Below are 20,421 nucleotides of genomic sequence, written 5' to 3'. Positions count from 1 at the left end.
GAAATCATCTTATAACCAGAAGCCCTGGAGCTCTGTGCAGAGCTAACACTAGCAGTGCTCTGTCCTGTCCTGGACTCTCCTGTGCAGCTCTCTCCAGCAGATTCTGTAGCGAGATCCTGTCCAATGGGTAAACTGCCCATTTGAGTCCCTGACTGTCTCTTACTTTTAAGAAAGCCATTCATCTTCACAGTTCACTTGTCTTGCTTGCAAGCAGCTGGAAAATGGAAGCAAAACTGCACCGTGATTTGACACCAAAAGCATGTACCTGGAGGGTGCTTGGTGTCAAGTGTGCGTGCAGGGTGCGAGACCTGCTCTCTGCTGCTGCTTCTGATCAGAATACTCGACACAGCCGAATTCATTTCAATTTAAAAGGTGACAGCGGCCTCTACTCTCTATGTAAAATTGGCAACTGTTGGGTTCTTCTTCCGTGATCGGGAGCGAAAAACTGTTCCACAACCCTCCTGACACACTCCCACGACCCACCCGCAAGTTGCAACCTGCACTTTGGAAAAACCCTGCCTTAAGGTAGCCGAGCAGGCGGATTCAGTGGTTAAGAAGGCATATGGTATATTTGTCTTTATTAGCTGAGGCATGGAGTTTAATTGCAGGGAGGTTCTGCTGGAACTGTATAAAACATTGGTTAGGCCACAGCTAGAGTATTGTGTGCAGTTCGGGAAGCCACATTACAGGCAGGATGTGATAGCATTGAAAAGGCTGCAGAGGAGATTTACCAGGATGTTCATAGAATTTACAGTGCAGAAGGAGGCCATTCGGTCCATCGGCTCTGCACTGGCCCTTGGAAAGAGCACCCTACCCTGTAACCCAGTAACTTCCCCTAACGTTTGTTTGGACATCCATTTCTGCTTTGTGCTGATTGGTACAGACATGACTGTCTGAATTTTATTATTTAAGACTGCAACTTGGTGCATAACTTTGTACAAGTGTAGAAAATGCTCTATTCATTGAGATCATTCAGAAGAGAACCATCCTGTCCGCATTGGGGGACTCTTGTGACTGCTCAACAGTATGTCAAAACAGCAGGATGGCTATTCTTTTCAGATCACTGTTTCGCTGAAACCGAGAGAGGAAGTTTAGAAGAAACGGTCAAAGGAAAGAACTGCAACAACTGCTTCTCAGGTTACCACTTCCCAAGGGAAAGACTGTAGAAATTGATTACTTTATAGACGCTGTACTTCAAATAAGCAAGTTTCAAGATCAGAGTGAGGAATGCAAAGAGATACTTTGGAATTTTTTTTTTTTGAAATTTGAAAAACTGCAGGATGTGTGCAATGTATGCAAGGGGGAAAAATAATGTATCAGGTGTGACTCTTCAATTCTGATGAAGCATCTTGACTGAAACATTAGCCGTTCTTTTTCCTGGCATACTGATTGCAGTGCTGTGGAATATACGGGGTTAGTGACCAGGACTAAGGTGGACGACTCTCCAGGGAGAAGGACCTTTGTGTCTTCAATTGAAAAGCCATATGGAAGACAACAAAATTTATCATAATTTGGGAATGTGTTGTACACAAGTGCCTCTGTGTTTTCGATCGGGAACAATGACATTAGGCTCTGGGAAGACTGTCGAAAGTATAACCACATGGTCTTTGTTTAAGAATTAACTGCGGTAAGGAAAGGTTAATTTGAAGTTCAAAATGCAGTGCCGAGATTGCTTTATTGGCACAGTATATTAATGTATGTTTTTGTTAATTGAGGGAGTGAAAACCATAAAGAGGTAAAATTATTTCCTGCAATGTGTTCTGTAACTTTCTATGTAACTTTCATGTGCCGTCTACAATAGGCCATCTACAATTGGCCAATGTTGTGGCCATCAATATAATGCAAAAGCAAGATATTGTGGACACACACAATCTGAAATAGAAGCAGGAAATTCTAACAATATTCAGGACGTCAGGCAGCATCTGTGGTGAGAGAGAAAAATAATTTGTCTTGTAGATGACCTTTCCTCAATTGTGAAAAGTTTAAAATGTGAACAGGGTAAAGAGTGTGAAAAAGAACAAAAGGGAAAGTTTGTGAAAGGATGCAAGATAGGAAAGATTAAATGACAAGAATGGGTGGTACAAGGCCAAAGGTCGTGATCGGGAAGATGTGTCTGAAGGAGTTATTGAATGGCAAAATGAACCAAGAAAAAAAAGAAGAGGAAAACCAAAACCTGTAAAAAGAAAGGAAACCGAATTGTGACCACGGTTATAGTCTGCAATTGCCAATTTATTGTTCAGTAAGAAAGATAAGGTGCTGTTTCTTAAGCTTGCTTTTGAGTTGCATTGGAGCGCTATAGGAGGCCAAGGAAGAAAGGTCAGTGTGAGAACAAAGTGGAGAATTAAAACGAGAAGCTTGAGGGACATGCGTAGGTTGAATGAAGATGTTCCACAAAGTGGACACCCAATCTGCATTTGATCTCCCCAATATTTTTAGAAATTGTTCCCCCAAATAAGAGGCAATTTAGCGTGACCAATCCACCTACCCTGCACTTAGAGTTGCGGGGGTGAGACCCACGCAGACGCGGGGAGAATGTGCAAACTCTACATAGACAGTGACCCGTGGCTGGGATCAAACCCGGGTCCTCGGCTCCGTGAGGCAGCAGTGCTAACCACTTTGCTGCTCTTTGATCTCCCCAATGTTGAGCAGACGGTATTGTGAGCACTGAATTTGAAAGAATTACATACACGTTTCTAATTCGAGGAGGAGGGGAAGTTTCATACAGTAGCTGTAGGGAATTCAATAATTTGGGGGCCGGATTGTTGAGTCCCACATTGCACGATGCAGGGTGGGTAAATCCGGTCATTCTGGTCCATGTTTAGACTAACGATATAGGGAAGAGTAGACACGGGTTCCAGTTTGGAGACTGCTAAGAGCTATGTTAGTCAACACGATCTTGGATCCTTTACCTGAGGAATATACAAATTAGATAACTGACAGTGATGTGGGAAAGAGAGATTAATTTTATGAGACACCACTGGCAGCATTATTGGGGTAGGAAGGTCAGGTTCCACCTGAACCAGTCTAGGGCCAGAGTCCTGGTACAAAGGATAAATGGGGGGGCCGCAATTACTTTAAATGAGTAAGTGGAGGGAAGGCCTCAGTTGGATAAGGTAGTGTAACAATAAACAAGATGCTGAAACCTGAACCTAAAACAGAGGGTGCTGGAAAATCTCAGCAGATCTGGCAGCACCTGTAAGGAGAGAAAGCAGAGTTAATGTTTTGAGTCCTTTTTAGCTTTGTCAGAACTGAGAGGGATAACCAAAAGGACTCAACTGCTGAGTTTCCCTCAGCATCCTCTGCTCTCAGTGGCAGACAGAGTAAAGTTAGTCAGAAATTGTACTTGAGGTGCTATAGGTAAAAGATGTAAGATGATTTAGCCAGGAGAGAGAAATAATAAACATAGGCATCTAAATAACAAAAATGAGATGAGAGTTGGGGCTGATTAGAGATGAAAAAGTGAATCTGCAGGGGACATGGCATGGCCGAGGTACTGAGGAATGCTTTGCATGCATTGTCACAAGGAAGCAAGATGCTGCCGAAGCTCAAATGAAAAGACATAGCAGAGTTACAGGATGGGCTAAAAATTGTTATAGATAGGAGAAAGGCTGCCTGTACCTGAAGCTAAGGATACTGAGGGAAGTAAGAGTGGCAATTTTAGAGGTACTGGCCATAATCTTCCAAGCTTCTTCGTAAGTTCTGCATAATGGGCTTGTCAGCACATTTGAACCCCAGGGAATAAAAGGGACAGTGGCAGTATGGGTATGAAGCAGGCTGAATAACAGTCGTCTTTCGGAAGGAGAAAGGTATACAATGAGATTCCCTGGAGGTCGGTAACAGGATCACTGCTTTTCTTGGTATATATCATGCCTTAGAGTTGGAATTTCAAAATTTGCATATGACAAAACTTGGGAGTATTGTGAACTGTGTGAAGAATAGTGATAGACTTAAGATGGTAGATGGTCTGGTAGAATGGATAGACAGATGAAATATTAATGCAGGGAATCACAAATTGGTACATTTCGGTAAGAACAAGGTGACACCATATAAAATAAAGGATGCAATTCTAACAGGGTGCAGGAATAGAGACACTTGGTGGTATATGCGCATAAATCATTGAAGGTGGCAGGGCAGATTGAGTGTGTGCTTAAAAAGCCAAACGGGATCCTGAACCTTTTAAGTAGAGGCATTAAATACAAACGAGGAAGTGATGATGAATCTTTCTAAAACATTGGGTCGGCCTCAGCTGGAGTGTCATGCCCTCTTCTGGGCACTACACTTTAGGAAAGACATGAAGGCTTTAAGAGAGAATTCGGGAAGGATTTGTAAGAATAGTTGCAGGGATGAGAGACTTTGGTTAGCTACATAGATGGACTGGAGAAGCTGGGGTTATTTCCTTAAGGAAGAGAAGGTCATGAGGTTTGATAGAGGAGTTCAAAATTATGAGGGGTCTGTGCAGCATAGATAGAGAGAACTGTTCCCATTGGCAGGTGGGTTGGGAAGCCTGAGTGTGTGATGGAGGAAGATTCAGTTGCAGTTATCAACAGGGAATTCAATAAGCACTCAAAGGGGAATGATTTGCAGGGCTATGAGGAAAGGGGGCAGTGGGATCAGATGAGTTGCCCTTGCAGAGAGCCATACCAGTCATGACTGACTGAGTGGATTCTTTCTGTGCTGTATTTGATTCTGTGTAAAACACAAGAGTAGAAGGGTAGGTTAATGTGCTTCGGTTCAAATAAGTGCTCTTTATACAAATGTACAGTGTATAAAGAACAAACTCTGTGAACTGTAGGCACAAATTTAACTTGAAGATTTGCCATTATTGAGAGGTAGCTGCAAGACAGTCAGAACCGGGAACTAAATTCATCCGATTATCTTCAGGAAGGGTGGACAGGAATAGCCTTGATGGTTATGGATAAAATCTAGTGAGAAGTAATTGGACGATGGAGACTTTATGGGTACGTAACATCAGAACGTAAGAAATAGGAACAGGATTAGGCCATGTAGATCTGCTCTGCCATTAAATAAAATAACAGCTGATTTGATTATTGTCTTAACTCCACTTTCTCGCCTGTCCCCCACAAGCCTCAACTCCCTTGTCGGTCAAATATTTCTGCATGCCCAAACCGTAGTGAATTTCTTGTGTGTCTGGGCAAGTTTACTGTAATATTGTCCTCTAATCAACAAGGTGGCATGACGTATTAGGTTTGATAATGAGTCAGATTTATTTAACAGTCTTATGGTGCATTTATCTAATAGTGATCATGTTATGATTGAGTTCAATGTAGTCTTTGGGAGGCAGCAATGCAAAACAGCTACTTAGATTTAGGCAAGGCTGTCTTGAATCAGTAAGCCAGAAGCTGGGTAAGTCTGTCAGAAGATGAAGTGGGAAATTTTCAGAGTCAGTTTATAGCCTAAGGGGCAAACGTTATAAAGAAGAACAAAGAAAAGTACAACACAGAAACAGCCCCTTTGGCCCTCCAAGCCCGCACCAACCATGCTGCCCGTCTAAACTAAAATTTTCTACATACTTGCCAAAAAGACAGGCATGGATGACTAAAAGGCACTTGAAATTGAAAGATAAAGCATACAAAGTGCAAAGACAGTACAGATTCTGAGGGTGGAAAAGATGCAAAGATCCGGAAAGGCTGGCCAAACTGTCAGCTACAAAATGGAGAGTATGGAAAGAAGAATGCAAGACAACAAAATTGGCTCAACTTTTATATGAGACAAATGAGAGTTGTCAGGAGAAATATGTACTCTTTGATATGGATAAGATTGTTAATGAAAATGGAAGCCTGAGTTCGATTCCGGCCTTGGGTGACCGTGTGGGGTTTGCATGTTCTACCCATGTCTGTAGATTTCCTCCACGTGCTACCATTTCCTCCCATAGTCCAAAGATGTGCAGGTTATGTGGATTAGCCATGCTAAATTTCCCTTCCAAGTCCAGAGATGTGCAGGTTAACTGGGGTTACGGTGATGGGGCGGGGGATTGGACCTAGCTAGGGTGTTCTTTCGGAGGGTTGGTGCAGACTTGATGGGTCAAATGGCCTCCTACTCTACTGTAGGGTTTCTATGGAAATGGCAGACAGACAGAATGATTACTTAGCTTCCGTGTTTACAGCAGAGGAAGAGGTCAGCCTGTAGGAAATTCCAAGGAAACTAATATTCAATCAGGGTCATTATTATAAAACACACAACATAAAGGTAATGGAGAAAGCAAATCCATTAAAGAGTGACAAATCCTCAGGACCAGATGGTTTCCATCTCCAATTTTAAAGAAAGTAGGTGAGAACATTACAGATGCTGTAAATATAGGGTGGAATTCCCCCCCCCCCCCCCCCCCCAACCCGGGTGGGAGAATCGCCGGGGCGCCGCGCGAGTCCCGCCACGCCGCCCCGGCACCTGCACGCAATTCTCCCACCCACCCACCCTCCCAAACCAGCGCGGCGCGAATCACGGCTGGCCGCTCGGAGAACTGCTGCTCGCCATTTGCAAAAGGCAAAACTGGGGTTCCTGGGGGGGGGGGAACTGGGGTTCCTGCGGGGGGGCGGGGGGGGGGCTCCGATGGGGTCTGGCACGCGATCGGGGCCCACTAATCGGTGGGCCCACCTCTCCTAAAGGAGGACCTCCTTTCCTCCGCAAGATCCATCCGCCATCTTCTTGTGGGGCGGCCTCGGGGCGGATGGCAACCGCGCATGCGCGGGCTGGCGCCGATGACTTCATTTACGCGATGCCGGCCACGTCATTTACACGGCGCCACTTTTTACACGGCGCCAAGGCCCAGCGTGCGTAAAATACGCGACGCCGCTCCTAGCCCCCCGGGGGCGGGAGAATAGGGGGCTGGGAGCAGGCTCCGACGCCGGAGTGAAACATTCCGGTTTTCACTCCGGCGTCGGGACTTTGGCTCCATTTCGGAGAATCGCGCCCATAATCTTCCAAAGTTTTCAATTTGGGAAGTGTTCCTTTTTAGATTGGAACATTTCTCATGTCACTTCACTTTTTTTTAAAGTGTGGGAAATTGGGGAATTATGGATCAGGTTAACCTAACACCTATCCTCAACATCACTGGTGTCTATAATTAAAGATAGAGTAACTGAACACCTTTGAAACTAGCTGATCCGAGAGAGCCAGTATGGATTTGTAAATGGTAGGTCAGGCCTGACCAACCTAATTGAATTTTTGGAGATGTGACTACAATACTTGGGTAGGAGAATGTCTAGCAATCCTATTTGTATGAACTTTCAGGAGAAATTTGAAAAAGTCCCTCACAAGAGACTTGGCTAAAGCTGATGAAATTGACGGCAAATTATTGGCAGAGAGTAGGGATAATGAGCACGTAGGTTTTTTAATTGGCACAATGTAACTAGTGGTGTCTAGGAAGGGGTCTTGATGATTCACTATTAGTTGACAATCAGATGATGGGCGAGAAACCCGCATATCAAAATTTGCCGATGACTTAAAGATGGGCAGCATTGAAAGCAGTACACATGGGAACTTAAAATGACAAGATATATTGATAGATGAAGTGAATGGCAAATCTGTGGCAAATGGATTCCAATGTGAGCACATATGAGATCATCCGCTCTGAACCTAAAACGGATCAAACAGGGGAATTTATAAATCTTAAAGCTAGAAACACTGGCAGTGCAAAGAATCTTGGGGATCCAGGTACATCTTGGGGATCCAGATATGAAAAGGCTAATAGCATGGTGTATTTTATATCTATAATGTGAGACGGTGGAAGACTTGCTTCAGCTATACAGACCTATAAAGACCTGGTTAGATAACAGCTGGAGTATTGTCAACAGTTCTGTGCACCACACCGTGGGTAGGATATATTGGCTTTGGAGGGAATGCAGCATAGATTTTCAATTATACTTGGGACTTGATGAGTTAAATTATAAGGAGTGATTGTGCAAACGAGGACTGTTTCCTGAAATTTAGAGGGTTAAGTTTGATTTGATTGGAGTTTTCAAGATATTAAAGGGAAATAGACCGAGAGAAGCTACTTCTAGTTGAAGAGTTAAAGACTTTGGATGCGGTCATAGTCTAAAAGTTAATTTCACTCCCGGAATAATAATAATCTTTACTGTCACAAGTAGGCTTACATTAAGACTGCAATAAAGTTACTGCGAAATGCCCATTGTCACCACATTCAGGCGTCTGTTCGGGTACACTGAGGGAGAATTGAGAATATCCAAATTACCTAACAGCATGTCTTTCGGGACTTGTGGGAGGAAACCGGAGCATCCGGAGGAAACGCACACAGACACGAGGAGAACGTGCAGGCCCCACAGAGAGTGACCCAAGCTGGGCAACTGAAGGAACTGTGCTACCCACTGTGCTACCGTGCTACCCTAAGGTCTAGATTTAAGAAACACTTGTACACACCAAGGGTATTGGAAGTTTGGAGCTCCTGCAACTTACACAATCAGGTATTCATTTTAAATCTTAGAACATAGAACATAGAACAGTACAGCACAGAACAGGCCCTTCGGCCCTCAATGTTGTGCCGAGCCATGATCACCCTACTCAAACCCACGTATCCACCCTATAACCGTAACCCAACAACCCCCCCCTTAACCTTACTTTTATTAGGACACTACGGGCAATTTAGCATGGCCAATCCACCTAACCCGCACATCTTTGGACTGTGGGAGGAAACCGGAGCACCCGGAGGAAACCCACGCACACAGGGGGAGGACGTGCAGACTCCACACAGACAGTGACCCAGCCGGGAATCGAACCTGGGACCCTGGAGCTGTGAAGCATTTATGCTAACCACCATGCTACCCTGCTGCCCCATCTTAAACTCATACCAAAGGATATGGGGCCAAGGAGGGTATGGAGTTAGACCACAGATTAGCCATGATCTCATTGGCTGGTGGAACAGGTTCAAGAGGCAAAATTACATCCTCCTGTTCCTACGTGTTTATCCTCACATCAAATTCCCCTATTCAGAGGTCTCCCCCCTACCTTCCCCAGGGATGAAATTGACAAGCTGACTCAATATTTGGAAGCCTTCCAATGCATGAGCAAATCAGTCAGCTGATCCTGATGAAAGGCCACTTTCATGGAACAATTAGGTAGCTGGGGGTCTGATGCACGTACCTGTTAACTGGCTCCTGATGTTCAGTGGCTTGCTGAACTTGAGCTTGAGCCCCTGTTTATAACCAGCCAGCTGACTTGGCATTAACATTTATTTGCGAAAACGAACAGAAATCGGAGCAGGGTAACAACCATACAACCTAACAGCTAATCAAATCAATAGTACAGCTCTATGCAGAAAAAAAAGTTGGAATTAAAATAATATCCGAAAGAGACTGTGAATGAGGGTATGAAGTTAGACCACAGATTAGCCATGATCTCATTGGCTAAGGGATTATGCAAGCTTGGAGGCAGAGAGAATAAGATATAAAAGAGAAAGGAATCCACTTCAAGTCATGAAGGGCTGAGCACTGCCCGCCAGTAGCAATAAAGGTAAGTGCACAAAATAATATGGGAGATTAGTCATTGGCATTCATTTGTGATGCACAGTGCTCTGTTTCAGTTGACCTAACAAGTAGGTGACAAAATCTCAAGGAATTTGCTTCCTGTTTTTCCCTGGATGTTTTTTGGAATTGACTGTTTCCAGCATTGGTCAGTGGTGTGTCAGTCTTGCGTCCAAGTCAAAGTGCTGTGTTCAACTCCCACTCCAACATTTAAACTCGGCCTAGGCTGGCAAGCTAGCCCTGGGTAAGGGTTCAGTCGACTCATTCCTGGGTTGAATAAGTTGGGCTCCTAGCCTTTGGAGTTTTAAAAGAATGAGAGGTGATGTTCATAGAATCCCTCCAGTGCAAAAGGAGGTCATTTAGCCCATTGAGTCTGTGCCAACCCTTCGAAAGAGCACCCTACCTCGGCCCAATCCCTGCTCTGGCCCTGCAACCCCACCCAACCATTGGACACTAAGGGACAATTTAGCATGGCCATTCCACCTAACATGCACATCTTTGGATTGTAGGAGGAAACCCACGCAGGCACGGGAGAAAGTGCAAACTCCACAAAGCACCTTCGGTCGGAATCATCGGGTCCCTGGCGCTGTGAGGCAGCAGTGCGAGCCACTGTGCTGCCCAACATTAAGATCTTGAGGTGATTTGATAGGGTCGATACCAGGAGGTTGTTTCCACTTGTGGCAAAGACCAGAACCAAGGGACGAAGTTTAAGAATCACCGGTCTACCATTTGAGACCGAGATGTGGACTATTTTCTTCTCTCTCGAAGGATCATTAATATGTAGAATTCTCTTCCCTGGAAATTAGTAGAGGCTGCGATATTGAATTTATTCAAAGCAGAATTAGACCAGTTTTTCACCGAATCATAAAGTTTACTGCACAAAAAGAGGCCAATTGTGTTCGTGCCAGCTGAAAAACGAGTCACCCAGCCTAACCCCACTTTCCAGCATTTGAGGTGCATATCCAGACACCTTTTAAAAATAAGTAAGGGTTTCTGCCTCTACAATCTTTCAGACAGTGAGTTCCAGACCCCACATCCCCCTCCCTTAAATTTCCCCTCTAATCTTTGTACCAATCTCTTTAAATATCATGGAATGTACAGTGCAGTGGAGGCCATTCGGCCCATCGAGTCCGCATCAGCCCCTGGAAGGAGCCCCCCAGCCAACCTCCACCCTATCCCTGTAACCCCACCGTACCTTTTTTTGGACACTAAGGGCAATTTTGCATGTCCAATCCACCTAACCTGCACACCGTTGGACTGTGGGAGGAAACCGAAGCACCCGGAGGAAACCTACGCAGACACTAAGAACGTGCAGAGCCCACATAGACAATGACCCAAGCTGGGAATTGAACTTGGGACCCTGGAGCTGTGAAGCAACTGTGCTACCCACTATGCCCCAAGCTGCTGACCTCTGCTGAAGTAAATTGGCCCTTTCCATCCCCTTTATGTCCAGGCCCTTCACAATTTTGTGCATCTCAATCAAATCTTCCCCCAGCCTCCTCTGTTCGAATCTATCCTTCTTGATAGCCAAGGGGGGGGCAGTGGAGTTGAGACCACACCAATGATCTTATTGAACAGCAGAGCTGGCTTGAAGAGTTGAATAGCCTAAGACTGCTGCCAAGGCCTATGACGAGTCCAATGTGCAGTACTTGAGGGCGCCATATTTCTTAAGAGACATTAAAACAAACCTTCACCCCCCCCCCCCACCCATCCAAGACAGAAGAACCCATTGAATTGTTAGAACAAGAGGAGCAGAGTTCTCATGGAAATCTAGCCAGCATTTTGCCATCAACCAACTCCACCCAAAGCAAATTACTTGGTCATTCATCTTATTTCTGTTTGTTGATCATGTTGTTTTGCAAATTGTCTCTCCGGTTTGAATGAAAAACGGTGACTGCACCTCAAACGTAATTCATTGGTTGTGAAGAATTGTGGGGATATTCTGAAAATGTTAAAGGCATGATATAAATATATGTTTGCTCATTCATTTCTGTTTTGTTTCTCTCCTCTCTTACTGGCCCTCTCTAGTTCTTGGGAGGTTAGTTCATCCTACAAGCCCTTAGCGAGAAGAGTGATCCTTATTGATTGTCAGCATGAGGACACTGGTAAGGAATTCCCATACTGACATTTTTCTTTTCAGCAGTCCCTGCCAAAGTCTAAAGATATACAGGAATTATCATCTAACGGAAACACCGATGTTCATAATTCTGACGGCCACTCTCTGGGGAATCATCTTGAGGATATTTCCAAATTATTCTTTCCTATCAAGAGGACTATTTTCATATTTCTTGTTGTCACAATTTGAACACTTTTGGTCAGCCATCAATCTGGTTGCTTTAAGACTTTTTCAGTTCTACAGAATTGTGCTCCAAATTTCAGCGTGTGCTTTATTAGAGTTATTAGTTATTCCAGTTTGGACTAGGGTAGTGTTTTGTGGTGGTCAGAGGGAAGGAGCACGAGTGCATTTTTTTGGGCAGATGGGTGTATTGCTGGACTCTGTCTGAGATGCCTCTACAACAGCGCCATCGATTTGTGTTTTATAATTCTCATGTAAAACACAATCAGAATTGGAGATAGAACAGTACAGCACAGAACAGGCCCTTCAGCCCTCGATGTTGTGCCGAGCAATGATCACCCTACTCAAACCCACGTATCCACCCTATACCCGTAACCCAACAACCCCCCCCTTAACCTTACTTTTATTAGGACACTACGGGCAATTTAGCATGGCCAATCCACCTAACCCGCACATCTTTGGACTGTGGGAGGAAACCGGAGCACCCGGAGGAAACCCACGCGCACACGGGGAGGACGTGCAGACTCCGCACAGACAGTGACCCAGCCGGGAACCGAACCTGGGACCCTGGAGCTGTGAAGCATTTATGCTAACCACCATGCTACCGTGCTGCCAGGTTGACCATCCTTCGACAACTGTCCCCCTTTGCCTGAGCTTGCACCTGTCCAAAATATCTTAGCTGTGATTGGGAATTCAATATGATCTCAGTTGTTGGTTTGGGCTATAGCCTGTTGTGCAATAGGATTGTAATTTGGATGTCTCATGTTGTTGGTCCACTGCACTGTCTCAGATTAGAGCACTTGAATGCACTCTGGGTGGGAGACTTAATTATTCACCACCAAGAGCGGCTGAGGAGTACAACCATTGCTCAAGCTGGAGGTTCTGAATGAATAGCTACTAACTTTTGCATGTGCCAGGTACCCGAGCATAGGAGGAAATAAACACTTGACAGTATCCTCACCAACTTATCTAACATGGGCACATCTGGTCCCAGTAACATTGGGAAAGGCTCTGCTGGCAAGTTCCTCACTGCTATTCAATGACACTTAATCACTTTTTTGGGCCCTTTGCAGTGTCTCACCTGTTTAGCCCACTTAGAAGTTTTGTTTAAACACTGGGGAGCTGAACTCCGAGATTGGGATGCCATTTTGAAAGGGTGCCCCAATCTCTGTGAGCCAACCACCCCCCACCCATGGGCGATGACAACCACCACATACACATGGGCACTACCCTACACCCCCAAGTGACAACACCTTGCTACGGAGACATAGCCCCCTCGGGCCCTGACACTTGGCAGTGCCACCCAGGCACCCTTGCACCGGTACCCAGGCAGTGCTCCAGCCACCTTGGCAGTGCCACCTGGGCACCTTAGCAGTGCCGAGGTGCCATCTGCGCAGTGCCAAGGTGCCCACATTCCAGGGGGCGATCCTGCACTGACCCTGCCCCCCCAAGGTGGCGATCCGCCTGGTCCACGTTTGTGTGGACTAGCACTGATTGGCGTCCAGCTATAGTCTGTCTGGGGTCATCGGAGAATCGAGGGAGGCCGGTTTATCCCGGGTAAGTAGGTCTTAAGTATGTTTAAGACCTCCTTCCGGGAGTGCCATTTGGCCTCCACGCCCCCGTTTGGGAGGAATTCCGACTCCTCGCGGGACTTGTGTGAATCCCCTTTGGCGCGAAGGCTACTGGGAGGCCCGTGAGAGGGCTCTCCCACGATTCTCCGGCCATGTTGTGCTCTCGCTCGAGCACAATGCATCCAGAGAATCGCGCCTGTGTTTTTCATGCTACTTCTTTCTTCTCGATTACGTAACTCACACTTGCCAATGAGATTCCCATTCTGAATTTGATTAATGTTGTCTTGTCCTTTGTTGTCCCAGTGTTTATTTTTCTCTCAATTCTGCATCATTTTCAAATTGTGTTTGCGCAGAATCATAGATGCTGATGCATTGTTTTGATTTTTGGGATGAGGATATTTTAAAATTGTGATTTGTTCTGACTTAAGATGTGCTGCATGAGGTGTTGCTGGAAGCAGATTCATTAGTAACTTTCAAAAGGAAATTGGGTATGAATTCAAATAGAAAACAAATTGCAGAGCTATGTGAAAGAACAGGAAAATTGGATAATTGTCTCTTTTAAAAAGAAACGATGGGCTGAATGACCACTTTGTGTGCTGTGAAATCCTATGATATATATATATATATATATATCAGCAAGAATTACTTGTGTAGTTACACTGTAAATCATCATAAAAGATTGTGATTATAATGTGCTACACATAATGACCTGAAAAATACTTCTCTCCAGGATAAAATGAGCAAATAAGGAGGATACATTAATTGCTTCTCATCCAAAATGATACCAATGAAATTATATTGAGCTATTGTATAAAGTGATTTAGGTCTGGTACAATTCTCTGTGTAACTTCGATTTCATTAGTACGTCAATCGAACAATAATTAAGAAAATACAAACAAATCTATCCAGGTTGGTAATCTTCACTTAAGGTAGAAAAATAATCCCGTTCTGAATATCTTGCAGGATGTACAGTATATCTGGTAAGCCACCTAATTTATTAAATCTGAATGGATTTCTGTGAAAACTATAGGCACTGGTCCCAAATTCTGTGTCTGCAGAATTTTGTGTACAAACGAGACTTATTTGCTGAGCAAAAGGTAGAAAACAATGATGATGAATTACAAAAGCTTTGACTGTGTGTCAATCTCTTGACTGTTCAAGCTAAAAGAGTTTGCGAACACTTGGAAAAGATTAATGGCCCTTGATGTTGTCAGCAACAAACTGTTTGCATGGTTTGTTTCATTTTCATCAACTACTAAAGGCCTGTTAACTCTACATCAGCTAAGATTGAATGAAGAAATGGTGATTTGTTGCACGCAGAAAGTGGTAGAGGGCGAGCTCAGTAATTTGCAGCCACTAAAATGTGAATACGTTACTTCCAGGGCATCAGACTGAGCTTATTGTGATGTGATGCCAAAAGACGCAATGTCCTCTGAAAGCTATCCATCTCGAAGGAGGGGATGGAGAATTTGCTGAAGATAGATGATCAGCATTTTCACCATTGCACTTGAATTGCCCACTGCCGAAGCATTGAATAACGGCAGCTCTAAAAAGTAATGTTTTGCTCCTGGCTGTTTAAATGTGAGAACAAATTCTACTTGGGTTCTTGTGCCTCCCTGTGCCATTTTGCATGCCTGGATTGGAGAATGAGCAAGTGCCCTCCAACATTCAGTTGCCAGTTGCTTGGAGGTCTGAGTGTCTCCCCAGGACTGCCTCGACGACCAATTTAATTGAACAGAAATTTATTTTGACAACCAGCTCACTAAAGTGCAGTGAGTCTAGGATGGCTTCAATAAACTGGATAATTGTTTGCACACGTGGATGCTGCTATCTTTTTGCATTAGTTCATGTTTGGTAAACTTTTTTTTTTGAAGATTCTGCAGATTTTCATGTAACCTGTACAACCCCCAACGTGTACTAATTACTCCAGCAGAAGCAGTCTTTAAAATCTGATTTTAATCATGTTCTTTTCTGAAAATAAAAATGCAATATTAATAATTGGACAGCTTAATATAAGTTATTGATATCAGCACTTGGACATTGTGGCGGTAAAGGACACACCTTAGCAGTAGAACAACAGTGAGTTAAATGTTATAACTCTCACCCGATAAAACACTATATCCTCTGACCTAGCAGGAGCAATGCCATGGGGGCTCGGCTACTGTTTATGTATATCTATCATTTATATAGCTATTTCCTCATATAGAACCTTATGCTGTGTTTGCCACAAATTTGTCCTTGTAAGTTCTCAATTACTGTGTGAACCGGCATTGGTGATTTTCTCTTGGACACTTGGACCACTTGGAACTGGCTTGCGACTGCTTAATATCCCTGCTCTGACAAGTAAAACAATTGTCTCTGTAATTGCTGATGGGGCTCTGTATCGCTGAGTTCTAAGAATTTGATTTTAATTCACTGTCCTTCTCAATTCTGCCAGCTTAATATGTTTCAGTTAAAACGTGGTTCTTTAGTTTTCCACCATGAATTAACCCTTTGGTTTTCTTTTCCAGGAGGCTTAGTTTAACACCACCTCCTTTATTGCAAGCAGTCATCCTTTTGACAAGTAAAATCCTCTTTAGCTGCTTCAAGAACAGTGTTTAGGTTATGTTGAGGTTCAGCTACCTGCGTTTCATTCGGTTTACAAATTTTCTTGAGTCACTTTTGCTTTTCTTCCTCCCACTGTGTTCGAGCTCTGTTTAATTCCATTCTAGCCAGGGCAATTGCCTCTTTGCTTTGAAATTTGAAATCATGTTCAAGAATACCATTCCTTCCTTGCTGCTCTGCAGTGTCAGCATTGCATAAAGCTTTTCCACTCTTTTCAAATCATGTTTTCATCATTTCTTCCAGTACTGAAGCTAACTAAGGTGGATTGGCCAATCTAAATTGCCCTTAATTGGGGGAAAAAAAGAATTGGGTACTTTTTATTTTAAAAAAAGTAGCAGGCTATGTTTCTGATTGTGTGGTCACATCTTTAATTGTAACATTAACTCTCGCAGCTGGTTTACATACATGTGCATTCTTTCTAGGTTTCTCGCTGTTTCCTATACAATTTCATGTTTGACAGCCTCAATGGGTCTTACTTGAAACCACTGGAGACAACGATATCTGATCCTTCGACACGTTGTTTTCTAACAAGAAATCAACAGCTTCAATGGGTAGTGGCAGAAAGGCACCCACAATAACAGGACCAATCACTAAGCCACATTTTTAAAATTAACTTTGTACAAAAGAGCAGGTAAACCATTTCCATCAATGCCCTGAATCAATACCTTATTATTCAGTGAACGCCTTGGAGAGGGCTTCATGTCACATGCATCAATTATGTGCTGATCCTGTATTTCGAAGGATAATAGTAGATTTGTCTGTGTTACCAGATGAGTATACCTGTGAGCAAAAATCTCGATAGCTTTCCATCACCCTATTCGTTATCTCAGTGAGTGTAAGGGAGACTCCCTGCTCGTTCGTGAATATACTGGCCCGGACATATCAACAGGGGAGACAACCCTGGCTGGACAAATCCTGTATGCTTATTTTTTTACAAAAAAGAAAAAATTTTAGAGTACCCAATTATTGTTTTTCCAATTAAGGGGCAATCCACCTAACTGCACATCTTTGGGCTGGAGAGGTGAAACCAACGCAAACAAGGGGAGAATGTGGAAACTCCACATGGACAGTGACCCAGGGCCGGGATTCAAACCCAGGTCCTCAACGCCGCAGTCCCAGTGCTAACCACTGTGCCACATGCCGCCCCATGCGCTTGATTTTTAACTTCAGTATTCTGTCTTGAAACGAGTTAACCCGTCTGCCATTGCTGAGGCTTCCTTTATCTTTGTGGTTTTCCAGGCAAGGCTGTAACTCCAAAGCGATGCCATTTTTGAATTTCTTCACCAGGATCATCCCCCCAAGGTTATCCAAGTTCTGCTCCATCTTCATCAACCTACTCAGTGCCATTTTCTCTTCCATGCTCTGTTCGACAGTGGCGTGGTCCATTCCCGTTCACAAATTTCTGTCAAGATGCCTCTGGCACCAACTTGTGAGCATTAAGTATAGCAGTTTTTACTTTCTCATCATTGCAAAAGTGCTCTGCTGAAAGAGGTGCATCCACCTCCAAAGCTTTCACTGACAAAATACTTTTTTAAGAGCATAGTGCACTGTTCTTTTCAATTCAGACTTGTGGCAATTTCTTAAAGCACGCAAAGTGCACCTCCAATCCCTCCTCACTAAATTTAGGTACGAAGCAAAATTTGTCTCTACATCAGGAGTTCTTTGAGTCAACCTCACTTGTCGGTAACTCAAGTTTGTAGAATTGGAACTCTTACTCCATTTCTAATTTTGTTTTACCTCGCTATCAGATTCCCTCTTCGCTTTCCGTATCTCCTTCCTCACTCGCCAATTTCACTCGTTCCAAGTAAATCCTTTTATAGTTTTATTACTTTTGCAGTGGCCAGTTGTAGTCAATCACTAAATAAATGGAACTTGCCCTTTCTTCCTGGAGCCCCACGTGCCTAACCAATTCTCCAGAGCTCCCACCCCTCTTAACTCCTCATCCAGTGTTAATCCCTATGTGCACTGCTGCAGCCAGAAAACTCTCTTTTCTCAACTGTTACAAATCTCACAGTCAGATCCTCCCTCTCACTAAATCCCGAGCCTTAAAATTACCCATGTTGATTTCCAAAACCAATTTAGCAAAATCAAATGTGAAATGTTGTTTGTTTGAATCCTGGAAATTTCCAGTGAACATGTATTACACACTCGGATTCGATTCTGAACTTGATTTTTCTACACCCCCTGTGGGGAAACCCGAAACCAAATTTATTGAATGACCTCAAAATGAAGAACGTACCAACAAGATTCCACTTTTTTGTAGCTTTTATTTCAACGGCAATCCGAACCAATGCAAATTACGCATGAATTGTACCAAAAAGGTAAATTTTGCTTTCAGTAGTTCATGCAACAAAGATGCGCCTTGTATAACCTCAAGCATTTCCGTCACTTCCCTCACAAATGCGGCACTCCATAGCTACATTGTGCTGTTCTTTATTTGCACAGAGAAGGCCAGCAATCCTATCTAACAATAGCTTACACCATCATGTTTCATAGTTATGATTAGGCACACTTCTACGATCATTCTCTCCCTCGGGTCCCTCGTCTGTGTCCCTTTCCAGAGTTCCTTTTACAACCGACCAACCCAATAATACCCTGGTTCATTGTTTGGCCACTTTGTCAAGCTGTTACTTAACTAGTCTGTGGGTCAACTCTCCTAATTTTGGCACAAGCCCCCTGATGTTGGTAAAGAGGAGTTTGTAGGTTTGAATGGCCTGGTGTGCCATTTTAATTTCTGTTGCATAGGTTGATGTTGGTTGTTCCGTTAGAATTTATTCCTTTCCGACTTTTCTGTGGTGGTTTGGTACAACCAAGGGTGTTGCTAGGCCGTTCCAGAGAGCATTTTAGTCAACCAAAATGCTGTGGGTCAGGAGAAGCATGTAGGCCAGAATGGCAGATTTCCTCCCTGAAGGACAATAGTCAACCAGATGGGATTTTACATCAATCCAATAGTTTTGTGGTCACCACGACTGAGACAAGCTTTTTTAAAACTCTAGATTTGTCAATTAATTGAATTTAAATTCCACAGCATTGTTAAAGCACAAAAGGAGGCCATTCAACCTGTCCTGTCATGCCTGTGCCAGCTCTCCAAATGAGCAATGCACATGGTGTAATTCCTGGCCTTCTCCCATAACCCTGCACATTCTTCCTTTTCAGGGAGCAATCCAATTTCATCTTGACTACCTTGATTGAACCTTCCACTCTAAGACAAAAAGGAGCCCTAACAAAATTGAAGTCAGTGGGAATTGGGAAAATATCTCCACTAGTTTGGGTCGGGCATCGAGCACAAAGGAAAATGGCTGTGGTGGTTGAAGGCCGATCTTCTCAATCTGAGACATCATTGCAGGAGTTCCTCAGGCTAGTGTCCTCGCCTCAATTATCTTCAGCTGCTTCTTCAATGACTGTGCCACCATCATGAGGTCAAAAGTGGGATGATTGCATATTGTTCAGTACTGTTTGTGACTCCCCAGATACTACTAATAATCTTTATTGTTGCATTAGGCTCACATTAACACTGCAATGAAGTTACTGTGAAAAGCCCCTAGTCCCCACATTCCAGTGCCTGTTCGGGTACCCGGAGGGAGAATTCTGAATATCCAATTCGCCTAACAGCACATCTTTCAGGACTTGTGTGAGCAAATCGGAGCACCCGGAGGAAACCGATGCAGACACGGGGAGAACGTGCAGACTCCACACACAGTGACCCAAGCCAGGAATCGAACCTGGGGCCCTGGTGCTGTGAAGCAACAGTGCTAACCACTGTGCTATTTTGCCGTCCAGATACTGAAGCTATTCATGTATTTATGCAAAACTACCTGGGTAACATTTACGCTTGGGCTGATGAGTGATGAGTACCATTCGTGCCACACAACTGCCAAGAATTGACCACCTGCAACATGAAAGAATCTAACCATCTCTTGCTCATTCGATGGCTTTTACATCGCTGAATCCTGCACCATCGACATCCCGGGGAGGGGAGGTGTTCCCATTTACCAGAAGCTTTATTGAATTACAGGGTCATTAGTCAATGGAACTTCCTTCCCCTGAGTGGTGGGGTAAATATTGAATATTTTTAAGGCTGCGTTAGATAGATTTTTGATTGACGAGGGTGCGAAATGGTGTAAGGGGTAGGAAGGAAAGTAGAGTTGAGGCAACAAATCAGATCAGTCTTGATTTTATAGAATGGTGGAGCAGGCTTGAGGATCTGAAGAGCCTACTTCCTCCTCCTAACTTGTATGTTTGTCCATAAACACTGTGGCTACAAAAGCAGGTCGGAGGCAGGAAATTCTACATCGCGTAAATCACCTGACTCCCCAAAGCCAGTCTACCATCTTCAAGGCAAGTCAAAAGTGGGATGGGATACTCTCCATTTGCCTCCATGAGTGCAGCTCCAACAACACTCTAATTCAACACCATCCAGCATAAACCTCCTTCCATCACCACCATCAATACATAT

At 44.0% G+C, this 20,421-nt stretch overlaps 1 protein-coding gene across 8 annotated transcripts in view; it reads left to right on the top strand.

Annotated features, from left to right (window-relative positions):
* Positions 1-20,421, top strand: part of znf438 (zinc finger protein 438) — a 341,546-nt gene that overhangs the window by 117,146 nt on the left and 203,979 nt on the right. For 6 of the 8 annotated variants that reach the window (XR_005460779.1, XM_038798254.1, XM_038798252.1 and 3 more), the window contains exon 2: positions 11,523-11,599. The exons of 1 other annotated variant lie outside the window; for it this stretch is intronic. Coding sequence is in view for 5 of the 7 variants with exons in the window: in XM_038798254.1 (XP_038654182.1) it covers positions 11,523-11,599 (77 nt within the window). In the remaining 2 variants the exon portion in view is untranslated. Of the gene's footprint in view, positions 1-10,087; positions 10,132-11,522; positions 11,600-20,421 lie in introns of those variants that run through there. One more of the 8 variants, XM_038798257.1, reaches the window with a different exon arrangement.

Source organism: Scyliorhinus canicula, chromosome 5 (assembly GCF_902713615.1).
Source record: "Scyliorhinus canicula chromosome 5, sScyCan1.1, whole genome shotgun sequence".
Classification (NCBI taxonomy): Eukaryota; Metazoa; Chordata; class Chondrichthyes; order Carcharhiniformes; family Scyliorhinidae; genus Scyliorhinus; species Scyliorhinus canicula.
Note: the sequence above shows the minus strand (reverse complement) of the source record. Positions and strands in the feature narration are given on the sequence as shown.